This window comes from Vigna radiata, chromosome 7, assembly GCF_000741045.1.
Source record: "Vigna radiata var. radiata cultivar VC1973A chromosome 7, Vradiata_ver6, whole genome shotgun sequence".
NCBI classification, from domain to species: Eukaryota; Viridiplantae; Streptophyta; class Magnoliopsida; order Fabales; family Fabaceae; genus Vigna; species Vigna radiata.
Window position 1 is genome coordinate 51,845,378 of NC_028357.1, and position 13,017 is coordinate 51,858,394.

Below are 13,017 nucleotides of genomic sequence, written 5' to 3' on the forward strand. Positions count from 1 at the left end.
TATATATTTACGTTCATTTGACACAGGTAAAATAATTATAATGAAGTAAAGTTTAATATTTTTTGTAAGAAAAAAAAAGTAAAGAACGATAATATTAAATGAATGTAGAAAATTTATGTGTCAAAATATTATTTAAATTTCTTCTTTGGAAACTTCTTCGTTTGATTTGTTAAATTGTGGTTGTTTTTCTTCAATGTGGTTCAAACTATAACCATTTCGTCAAGTTTAGATAGTGATAGTGTTTGTTTGATATGAAAGTTTTTACTATTGGGAGAAAATATTTTACATTACTTTTATAAAATGAAATAACATTATTTTTTATATTAATTTAAAAATAAATAAAAAACAGATTTTATTCTTGTTTCTTTTAATGATTCTCAATCATCAATTTCAAAATATACATATTTATTGAAAAAAAAAATTCTTCTGAATTGGAGTTTCAGGAATGTTAGTTTTGACTCTAGAAAGCACGTTCCAAAATAATGATATTAGTATTTTAGATTGAATATTCCAAAAATTTTAGATTTTGATCTCTCTGTTTTTACTATTGGGTGCTTATAGTAATTCGGAGATGGTAGGAAGCAAAAGCCATAGCCACATTTGTGAAAATCCAAAACTCTAAGGTCCAAATGATAAAGCAAGCCAACAAGGGTTACTCCTACACCACCCCACCCCAGGTCGCATCACTACATTTTTTAAAAATTCCAAAATTATCTTTATATTTAAAAAATCTTACACTCGTATTTTTTTTTAATGGATTTTAAAATTTATTGAAAAAAAATTTCACAGATTTCGACATTTGTTAAAAGATTTTTAAATTTTTAACGAATTATTAAAAAAAATTTCTTTCAACAGACATTGAAATTTGTTAAAATTTTTTTGAAAATAAATTTTAAAATCCGTTGAAGAAGGATACTTTTAGTATCTACTAATACATGAAGCAATGTAGAATGGTGTAACCTCCACGCTAACAAGCAACATTATTTCGTGATGTTTTCCGCAACTTATGGGTTATGAAAAAAATTCAAAAATATCTATAAATATTGTTTGATAAAAAATGTTATGACACCAACAAAAGGAAAAGATTTTTGAATTGTACAATTTAGATGTATTTATAACAATTTCTTTATAAATCTTAACTAAACAATTTAAAATGTATTTTTTAATTGAGTGTTATAAATTGTTCGAAGATGGAGTGTTCAAGAAATTATTTTAATTTTTTAATTTTAATTATTTCTACTAATGATGGACCCATTTTACACTTATTTATACATATCTTGTTCATGTATTCATATTTTTATTTGAGAAGATTAATGTTATTTTTATTGCTAAATATATTAAATTATTAAATATTTCACACAGATATATTATTTTTATTTTTAATTATTTGTTGTAATTTTTTATTTATATTTTAAACTTAGTTCATGTTTATTGTATTATAAATAATATATTCTATGAATATCTTCAACATAAAGAAGAATTAATCCTATACATAAATTTTATAATATTATATATAATTTTTACTATATTGATTATTTATGCATCCAATTATTATTATTTTTTCAAATGTACCACATTCTTAAATTTAACAAATCTCTAGAGTTCATATGATTGTACTTTTCTTTATGTTAGGTTTGTAGATATGAATGCTTCATAAACTCTGTCCCATCTTTGAAGTTTCTTTCACATATCCTTTTTTCCAAAGTTTTCTAAGAAATGAAGAAAATAATAATAACTAGAAATGCATTTTGTTATTTAATTACAAGTAATATATATTTTAGGTACATCCACCTGGATGAAGTCTGATCTTTATTAAAAATGGCAAAAGCCAGTTTGATCATGTAATGAAAAAAGAAGATTTAAAATTTAGAATTAGTGTATATTTATTTGTTAGAAGTGTTGATGAAAAAGCAAGATGTTATTAATGTTGGAAGAGAAATGCACCTCCCATACAGTTTAGTGGTTTTGAATGAGAAGTGATTGAAAGTGAGAGAGATGGTACATCACTTTCTTTCCAACCTGGAATTCTCAGAATGCCACATGCTTCATCTCATCTCACTTTTAATGTATGCCATACCACAATCTGCTTTTTCACTTCATTCATCTTCTTCTTCTCTTTCTCATATCAACCTTCTTACATTTATATATAGCTCATTTTTTCACCTCACAGTCACAAGTGTTCAATGAAACAAAAGTAAACTTTTTTTTTTCTTTTTCTTCATCTTTTTCTTACGTGTTTATAGGGTTATCCTATGTTAAAAAAACATCATTCTTAATTGCATTATGTGGTTCAGTTTTATATCTTACATACACACCTTAAAGGAATAATGAAATTATTTTTGTTAATGGTATATTTTTTAACATTATAAACTTTAACGTTTCAAATATGTTCGACATTTCAAAATTTATTATATGAGAATTTATTAAAAAATAAAATAAAAAAATAAATAAAAGTACATCATATTTAAAATAAAATTTACACTTTGCGAATCATAAACAAAATATATATATTATGAAAAAATTTAAATAAATATGAAAAAACATAACAAGAAACTCTAAAATCCATATACTTAGAACATGTAAACATCATCGCATTCATAGCACACACTCATTCATAGTTAGAAATATAATATTGAAATCTAAATCTTTGTTTTAAATACGAAAGTTTAGGTCCACAATTTAAAACCATGCACAAAGGTTTTATTTTAAGGTATTAATCACTTTGGTATATAGGATGGCAAAAAAATCCACGGGCATAGATATCCGTGGGTAAAATCCATAGCAGGTAATTACTACTTGCGAATATTTACTATCCACGGATAATGGGTAACAGATATTTTAATATCCACTTTTAAACAAGTCGGATACGGGTAGTATACTACCCGACCTATGGGTACCCATTATCTACAAAAAATAATAATAAAATAATAATTTATATATATTTCTAATTAAAGATAAAATAAAATTATATTTTATTAGGTTAAATTTAATTAAAATTAAATTTTATATTTAATTTAATTTATATTATATTATATATATCTTTTGTAATTTTATTTAAATTTTATTTTAAAATGTATAAAATATATTTTTTTTATTTTTTGCGGGTATCCGCTGGTACCGCGAGTTTTAAAATACCCATAGGTATTTTTTAAACGGGTACCCTACAAGTAGCAGTCGGATAACGGATAGGATTTTATCTAGCGGATCGGGTTGCGGATAGACACTATTCATGCCTGACCCGACCCAGTTGCCATCCCTATTGGTATCTCAGATGATACAGTTTTAAAAGTAAATTAAGTGAGTTATTATCGGAAAAACATATACATAAATTATTCTTGATTTCAAATAATTTTAAGAGATTTGTAGATGTATTGAGATAGGATAAAAAAATTTAAGGGATAGAGGGATTACTTTTGAAATATCTTTTTTGTGTTTCATTTTCATTTTTTTTTAACAAGTATTCGGATTAAAAAAAATTGAGAGATAGAAGGATTACTTTTGAACCTCTCTTTTAGTGTTTCACTTATTTATTTATTTATTTATTTTAACTTTCAACAAATAAGTGGTAGCTCAACTTCAAAGAATCCAAAACTAGGAAAATAATAAAAACTACACTTCTTCATATCTTAGATAAACACAACTCTTTTTTTTTTCTGTTAAGAAAGAAAAAAATAGTAGGCATTCTTATATAAAAAGAAGCATATCCATTGTTTGAATATGATTTAAACAATAATTTCGTCCCACTATTAAATTAAATGACCAAACTTAATTAAGTAGAATAAGGATCTTAATTACTACTATAAGTGTTTCAATATTTAATTCGATGTACATATCATAATAATACTATCACCTAATTCAATGGTTAATTTTTTAGTAGTTATCCTACATTAATAATCTAAACATGAAAATAAAAAAAATAAACAAATTTAACGCAAAAAAGGATATATGATATTCAGGAGGTGGGAGAAAGAAGAAAAAGATTATTTTCTAATAAACTTGCAATGTTCGTCTTAAATTGTACAATTTTTGTTTTCTGAGACTCTATCAATTAATCCAAGTTGATTGAACTGATATTAATTTAATGTTGATATTAAATCTATACATAATTTGTACTATTTCTCTTTTCACTTAGCATCTAATTAATTAATTAATCAAATCATAGGTTATGTAATATTTTATTACCCATGCTCCTCAATCCTAACAAGAATGAAAAATATCTACTTTTTAGTATTTACTATATTTTATTAAAAATGATTAACAGAAAAAATAATTAAAAAACTTATAAAAGGAACAAATATTTTATTAATTAAGGGTCATATATTCTTACATATATACATAAGAGGCAGTATTTGTACCTTTTGTCATGTTCTTTCATTAAATTTACTATTTGAAAAGAAATAAATGACTTAGTTAAATGATTTTTGAACTTTTAGTAATATTACCAATTGAAGAACATTAATTCATGACAAAGAATTGTCCTCCATTTCATTACCAAGAAAAGACGTACATCAATGTTGTTCTATTTTCTTTTCATATGCTAAGAAATTCTAAAGCTTCCCTAGTTGGATGCAAAAATATTCTTCTAAAACCCCAATATATGAAAAACCAACCTAATTTATGAGGCTCATTTATTAGAGCGAACAACGATCATACATTCTCAGCTACAAAAACGGTGTTAAACTCTAAAATCTTGAACACACTCCCAACTACCAATAATGTTCACTAACTAAATCTAAACTCTCACATTCACACACAAAAATGCAGTTCAATACTTAATGCACAATGTCAATTCCTTTATACAATCTAATCAGTCACCTGAGTTTTAAACTTAATTCAACCCTACAAAACTGGTTTGTAAGATGAGTTTGTACTGATATTATATTAGAAAGAGAGTTTTAATTTAAGCTTAAGTCAACTCCACAAAATCGGTCTGTGAGATAAGGTTTACACCTCACTTGTATAATATAAATTGGTCTTATCTCTAGTCGATATAGAACTTTGAAGAATTCATGATTAGTCTTCTTGAAAACCTAATCAGTCACTTTATTAGGGTTTCTTTCTCAACCACATTTTCTCATGATCTTGTCTGAAGAGATAAAAGTCAAATCAACAACATTGTTGGATTGTTATTGCAGCAGGCTAATCACAGATGTGAAAAAGTAGTAAATAATAGTCATTTAATGCAGAGTGAAACCAAACCAGGTATTATAAATAATGAAGGTATGGGGCAAGTGTAACTCAAGCCTTCACACCATTTTCCATTTTCAGCATTCATTGGCACAAGGTGGTGTGGCTCAATGGGAAAACATTCTCTTCTAAACGCGATTTTGCATTTTGGGCTTGTCATCACCTTCTGCTATGCTGTGGCTGCTGCAGCAACAACTCAAGTTTCAGGTTTCTGGTTTTTCCTTTTCAGTAATAATATTCATAACCATCATACGAACAATTGTTTTTATCGAGTTTAAGATTAAAAATCTTTGGAATAAACCGACTTGATTGTTATTGTGTAATCGAATTTCAAATTACCACGAAAGAAAGTTCATCGAAAATTCTGGTAAAAAATCTATTAAGGTCAAAGAGTTTTTGTAGATGAACTTTTCGATTCAAAACTCGATCACACATCAACAATTAAGTTAATCTATTTCAAAGATTGATCATTCAAATCCGGTAAGAACAATAATAATTGTCATTGTAATAAGTTTGTTTTTAATTTTTATGTGGATAATATCCATTCTTAATTTTCTCATGAATAATTTTAAACTTTTGCTGATAATCCTTCTACTTTCTTTGTATGACAAATGTTAATCAATATTTACCGGTTAAAAGATCAAACGAGAAAGTCTTTTTATTAAAAAAAGTGTTATAGTATTAGATTATCATGTTAATCTTAATGTAGAATAAATACATTTTATATTCTAGACATCAGATATATTACCTTTTCTTTTTTTTACAAAGTAATTGCTTTTTTTATATCTACATTGAGCAAATGAAAATTAAAACTACTAAATACATTTCCTTTGACTGATATTATATTCATTATTGTCACCATTCAATTTAATTTTGCACCCGAATGCATGTGATCATAGAGAAAAACAGGTCCTACTTACACTTTTTCTTTTATAACATTTTACAGATTCATTTTTTCTTTCTTTCTTCTATCTCTCTTTATCATACTTAATTAATTTATACATGTACTAATCTTGTTTACTTTGTGTTATAAATTTAATCATATAGTTCCTGAATGATTTTTTTAATCTATTAATTATTTTATCACTAATTATATCATGTGACTTCATTGAATATTTAATGTATTTTATTCACCCACCTATATGAAATTTAAATTGATTATTTCATAAATATTATCCCTGTTAATTAATTTTCTCATGTTCTTCTGCATTTTTCTTATATATCAGGAACTGAAGTTAACACAAATGGGAAACTTGAAACTGAAGAGCTGACAAAAACAACCCTAAATGAAAACTATGAAGAGGAAAAGTTCCTTTTTCACCATCACAAACCATTATTCAAGAAACCTTTTTTTAAACCTGTTCCGGTTTATAAGCCTAAACCAGTTCCAGTCCCGGTTTTCAAGCCTCATCCTAAACCAGTTCCGGTTTTCAAGCCTAAACCAGTCCCAGTTCCGGTTTACAAGCCTCATCCTAAACCAGTTCCGGTTTACAAGCCTAAACCAGTTCCGGTTTATAAGCCTAAACCAGTTCCGGTTCCTGTTTTCAAGCCTCATCCTAAACCAGTTCCGGTTTACAAGCCTAAACCAGTTCCGGTTCCGGTTTACAAGCCTCATCCTAAACCAGTTCCGGTTTACAAGCNCCTAAACCAGTTCCGGTTTACAAGCCTAAACCAGTTCCGGTTCCGGTTTACAAGCCTCATCCTAAACCAGTTCCGGTTTACAAGCCTAAACCAGTCCCAGTTCCGGTTTACAAGCCAATTCCAGTTTTCAAACCAGTTCCAGTTCCAACACCATTTCCAGTGATTAAGCCAATTCCAAAACATGTACCATTTTATAAGCCAATTCCTGTTTTCAAGCCAGTTCCAACACCATTTCCTATCATCAAGCCTGTGCCAAAACCAGTTCCTTTTGTTAAACCTATTCCATTTTTCAAACCTATTCCAAAACACATCCCTTGAAAACCATTGTCATGATTTTTTATGCTTTCAAAAACCCTAGTTTATAAGTTTCCACTTCAACCCAAATTTGAGAAACCACACCGCATAAGATTATATAGAATCTTAATTCTATGAAACAATGTCATGGTTAGAAAATGTTATCCATTCTATTATTTCCATTATGGTCACGCCTGTTCTAAGAAATCAATGGCGTTTCTGTAAAAACCCTATCCCACCCATGTTGTGCAGTGTGCTAGAATATTATATGCAGTAAATGCATTTGTTTCAATAATGTTGTATATCAGCTATCTGTATTATTCCAAGAATAGAAATAATATGTTTCTCTATTTTTGGCTTACATGATGTTTGTATTTCCTTTTCATATTTTTTGTGATTCCCTTTTCAGCTTGATCACCTGCCATTAAAAAATTGCAGCAATCCATAATTTTAACACTTTCAAATTAAACTAAATTTTTATTTTTTCCACAAAAAAGAATAAAAAATAAATAAAGCATGATACTTGTAAAATTAAATTAACTTAATAATTTGTTAATTTAAAATTATATTATATTAACTTTAAGGTTTGGATATCGGTTTATAACTTCACTCTCTAATCGTTTTGAAAATGCAGAGTAATCAAATGCTTTCTTTATGATATGTGTTGAAGGTTAAAAAAAAAAGTTATGTCTAGGTTAGGTAATGCAGAATGAAATATGCTCGCATGCACATAGAGTATGTAAATCTAAAACATTTGTATAATTCATAATATCTTTGGATGCACAATATATTTTTTTTTTGCTTTTGTTTTTAAATATATAATGGCATCAATGATGAAGAAATTCTTGGTCAATTATACAGAAAATTTTCTATTATCATCTATATCTAAATAGTTTTTTTAATAAGCACATGAAATATATTTCACAACGTATTCAACAAATAATAAAGTACTCATACACTCATATGCTTGATTTCAATGAATTAAATTTGTTTATCTTTTACAATCTATCATACATAAATAGATAGATTTAGAATGATCTACATAGATAGATATATTCTCTGTAATTTATGTATTTACTTTTTAATGTACAGGATTGAAACACCTCAAATGATTATTTAAATTCACGTCCAACATTATAAACTACAAAGATATTAAAAATAAATAGTAACAAAAGTCACTTTAAAAATAAGTTATATATAAGAAGTGGGGTAGAGATTAATTAATATGAAAATGTCTACCGAATGCTTTTCTTCCATTCATAATTTTTTTGGATGATAAAACAAACCAAATAATTTTAGTGGCCAAAAATCACATTCACAATCACTTATGAGATTCGAGACGAGCTTAAATTAAGAGCAGCTAAAGGAAAAATCCATTTTTTATTTATTAAACTAAATAAATAGTTTATATTCTAATTAGGTATTTATGCTTGCCTCTCATTGAATAATATCACAACAATGTTTTTCGTACGTTGATTATTTTCAATAATATCATGTAGACAATGGTTTTTCTATTACTGCACTTTGACAACTTCAAGTTAATTTGATATAGTGTATATTTGACAACATTTCAAAACATAACATAGTAATTTTCTATACTTGTTGTTGTTAATTTAATGAGCTTTACTATCCTTTAATTTTAACTTTATTTGCATAAATAAATCTGTAGAATTTTAATATTTTAATTTTGATATATTTAAATTATAAATTATATATAAATACATTAGAAACATAATGAATCTTGACATTTGTTTTAGTAGACTTACACCTTCAAAGTTTAACAATGACAACACTTATTGTCATTGTACTTTTTCTAAATGAAAAATTAAAATAAAAAATAGTTTAAAATATTAATTCTTTATATTATTTTATTTGAAAAGTGTACATATAAAATATTATTATAATTTAAATTGTTAATATTTACTAATTGAATTTTATTTATTAGTTATAGTAAAATAATTTAATGTGTGAAAATAATAATTCTTTTGATTAGAGATGTAAATTAATTAATTAAAAATTAAAAAAAAAAGATAATTAAAAGTATATAAATTAAAATAAAAAAATAACATTTAAAGAAAAAAGTCAACTAAATTTTTTAAGCCATCTAACTATATGATAGTGAAGTCCCTCCTACTTCATTACTCTCTACTAAACTAATTGATTAAAAGAAAATTATAAACACACAATCTTCATATTTTTACACTTTTATAAGATCTAATTTTAACTTATTTTATTTTTTAAAATGAAAATATCCTTTTTATTATTGTTGAATAAGTATCGTTTCACTTTTTCCTCCTTCTCCTACTCCTTTTTATCATCCATCTATCTTTAATATATAGAAAAACTATCATATAATAACTTGATAGAAAATCAATTATTTTACCGATAAATTTATCAAAGAAATTTTTTTTTATCAGTGATGCAAATTAGAAAATTATCAATGAAAATATAAATTATAATTTATTAACAGATTTTATTAATAAATTTATTACTGATAAAAATATCTATCAATAATTTAAATTCTAAATCCTATCAGTAAATTTATATTCACCATAAATTTATTTTTATGAGTAGAAAGTAAAAATTAATCCATAGTTACAAAATTTCTTATAATGAAACTATAATAGAAAATTAAAACATATTTATGATATTCACCACAGTAATAATCCTAAATTATTGTCTTCCATTTTGTAAACAAATCATCGTAAAACTTGTTTTCTCTTAGCAAAATCGCAACTTCCCAAAAAATTCCATTCTATAAAAAAAAAAACCATGTTCTTCATATACTTTTGATGTATTTTTGCACTCCTATTATTTTGCAACATATTTATAAAGTATCAACCCCATCAAATGTGAAAAAATTAAGACTGTCAGTAAAGAAAAGAATAAAATTTAAGAACCCTAAATGAAAATGACAAATTGAGACCAAGGGTGATGCTCCATTGTGTAAAGGATATTTAATGCACGCATTTTTTTCTCTTGACTTTTGCTTTTATAAAGTATATAATAAATAACGCATTTTGGAGGGCATGAAGTGCATTTAGATTTAATTTATCTTTATTGTGTTAATAATTTCAACAAAGTTCTCTGTACATGGTACGAACTCGATTCTACATAAAAATACCACTTTGATATGTAAATGGAAATGGCAAACAATTTAAGTACATAATATGTAAATCAGTCAGAGTATTTTAAGTTTTCTATTATATATATATATATATATATATTTTTTTTTTTTTTTTTTTTTCTAATAAGTTAAGGTACGTATATTGCATTAGTGGATTGGGCTGTGTTAACTTGAAAAAAATTAAAATACTTAACTCCATAAAACAATGAATAAAATAATAAGTTGATCCAAACACTTAAAATATTTCTACTGATTCTCTCTTTTGAATATATTTTATTTTCAATTTAATCTTTTAAGTATTTTTAAATTGAAATAATTATTTTACTAATTTTATCTTTTAAAGTGACGTATGTTCTTTTTTTTAAATTTAACTTTTTTTTATTTGCTCTTGTATTTATTTGCAGGATTGAAGTATCATATAAAAAATATTCTTCCACTTCACAAACTTTTTCTAATTGGTACTCGTACTTCAAACTTCTTTTGTTTTTCCGATACCCGTCTTCAACACTCAAGTGAGTGTTTAGAGTTAGAGATTTTTGTCAAAGTGTAATTAAAAATACAAAAAGTAAAATGAAAACTCGACTAAAATTATATTTATAAAACTATTTTAATAATCGTGGATCCTTACTTAGATGGGTCTTGATTATGGGTTAATTGATTCTATAACCATTTTACCTGTGACGATGTGTAGCCAATTTTGATTAAATTACATGACATATTGATGTGTTTGGCAAACAAAGATAAGTATCGGTGGGACCCGACTATAGTGAGGAACACATCCATCACAGATGACACCTAGACTTTGGTTGGGAGAACATGATACTCAACATCTGGGTAATAGTATTAGGTATACAATGTATTGTGCTTACTCCTTGAGGTGAAATCCTCTATCTTCAATCAATAAAAAATAAGAAATAATATAAAACATTATATTAAATAAAAATGAAAAATTAATTAAATGTAATGTAAAAAAAGAGAGTATAAAATTTATTATCTTTAACTTTTAACGGAGATTATCTCATATAATTTCTTTTATGGTTGCTTATTACTTGAGTAATTTAAAAATATTTCACTTCAAGGTCAAGAGAAATGAATGTGATTTGTGGATTCAGGTTTTCACTGGAGCTGATACAACAATTCTACTTGGCAACAATGTCTTTTATTTTTTTTAATTTTTTTTTCGAGGGATGGGTGACATTTTTTTATATCTATTCAACACTCAAAGAAACTTATCATATTTACTTTTCTATTTTATTCTTTTTAAACTGAAAATAAAAATATAATTTTATTACTGATAAGTGGTTGAGGATTAAAAAGTGGAGTGTATGTATCATTACCTTTTTAATAAACCATATGTTATTATTATGAAATCTAGTACACAAGAAGGTTACAAACGGATCATGCAATCATTATCGAAATTGAAATGTGGGGTATCTCCATGTGTAGAAGGTAGTATAATATGTGAGGTTTAACCTTAAAATCTGAGAATTTATTTATCATCATGGATTAGGAATTTGCAATGGTGTAGGTTTAAGAATTGGATAACGATATTTCACAATATTTTTTTATAATATTTTAATACTATTTACGTGTTATGTGATTGGTTCATGTTAATATTTATGATTATTATTATTATTATTACTATTGATTGTAGAGTAATTTTGAACTAATCACATAATCACTAAATGATGTTAAAATATTGTAAAAAAAAAATGTTACTAAGTATCATAAGGTTTTTTAATTTCGGTTCTTGATGATGTCTTTGAATACTTGGTTTTGCAAACTCTTAATTTGTCATATGTATATGTTTAGAGAGGTCAAAAGTGTTTAACACCGTTGTTGTTGCTGCTCTCATAATGCATGGATTCTCCCTCCTTTAAATGAGCCTCCCAAATTAGATCTTCCTTTTCTTTTTCATTGTTTCCAGAAGAAAAATGCTGTACAGAAAAAAAAAAAAAACTGTGGCAAGAAAAATACTAACGTAAGAATCTGTGTTTGTGTAATTGTAAAAATGATAGAATTTCTAACGCTTATATTTCATATTTATAAGCTGATAGCCTGCATCCATCATTAATTAACACACCAAAAACAAAGGTGTTAAACGCTATTGACCTCTCTAAACAAACATCAAAGCTGCAACCACCCACATTATCATCCTAATTAACATTATCTAAAATTTCGTACCATATTTCAAACCAAGAAAATGACTACTGACAAATAAACTCAAAGCTTGTAGGTGCTGTTAAGAAAAAGGAAATATTTCTTTTAACAACACTTTTTTAACAATTTTTTGACAACGCATACGTAGCAGTTTGTGATTGGTCCGTCTTAAATATTTTTTAAACATAAATTTAAATAGGCCAATAAAATGATGACACGTGTCCCGTTGTAAAAAAAGTTGTCAAAAAGTGTTGTCAAAATATCATTATCCTAAGAAAAATCCTGAAAGAGAGACATTATAAATAGGACAATGATATTAACCAATAAAAAATTGTTAAAAGAAGTTTTTCCTTATAAATAATGTGATTATGCAGCAGCTTGTGACTCAAGCTTTCAGACATTTCTCCTTTTAGCTTCATTAGTTGTTTTAACAATGAGAAAACTCTTCTTCTGCTTCTTCTTTCCCTTGTTGCTCCTTCTCAACTTAGCTTCTGTTCTTTCCACAACTCAAATTTCAGGTTTGTGCTTATTATTCTTTTTTAGTAAGTTTTCAAAATATATTAAACTAGACACTAATCCCTCATGAACTTCATTCCTGTGTTCGTTTT

At 26.1% G+C, this 13,017-nt stretch overlaps 1 protein-coding gene across 2 annotated transcripts; it reads left to right on the forward strand.

Moving 5' to 3' along the window:
- Window positions 1-5,226: 5,226 nt before the first annotated feature.
- On the forward strand, window positions 5,227-7,472 carry LOC106768900 (proline-rich protein 4). 2 transcript variants are annotated; one of them, XM_022784222.1, is made up of 3 exons: window positions 5,227-5,394; window positions 6,414-6,752; window positions 6,839-7,472. In XM_022784222.1, the coding sequence occupies exons 1-3, from the start codon at window positions 5,298-5,300 to the stop codon at window positions 7,144-7,146; spliced, it is 744 nt and encodes a 247-aa protein (XP_022639943.1). In that variant the 5' UTR covers window positions 5,227-5,297; the 3' UTR covers window positions 7,147-7,472. The 2 variants fall into 2 exon arrangements, with proteins under 2 accessions (XP_022639943.1, XP_022639944.1); XM_022784223.1 differs by having other exon boundaries at window positions 6,414-6,668; window positions 6,899-7,472.
- Window positions 7,473-13,017: the final 5,545 nt, after the last annotated feature.

Excerpts from the sequence above, each read along its gene's own strand:
- LOC106768900 (XM_022784222.1), top strand. The coding sequence starts at position 5,298 with ATGGGAAAACATTCTCTTCTAAACGCGATTTTGCATTTTGGGCTTGTC. Across the intron at positions 5,395-6,413 it reads AGCAACAACTCAAGTTTCAG|GAACTGAAGTTAACACAAAT; the intron begins GTTTCTGGTTTT and ends CTTATATATCAG.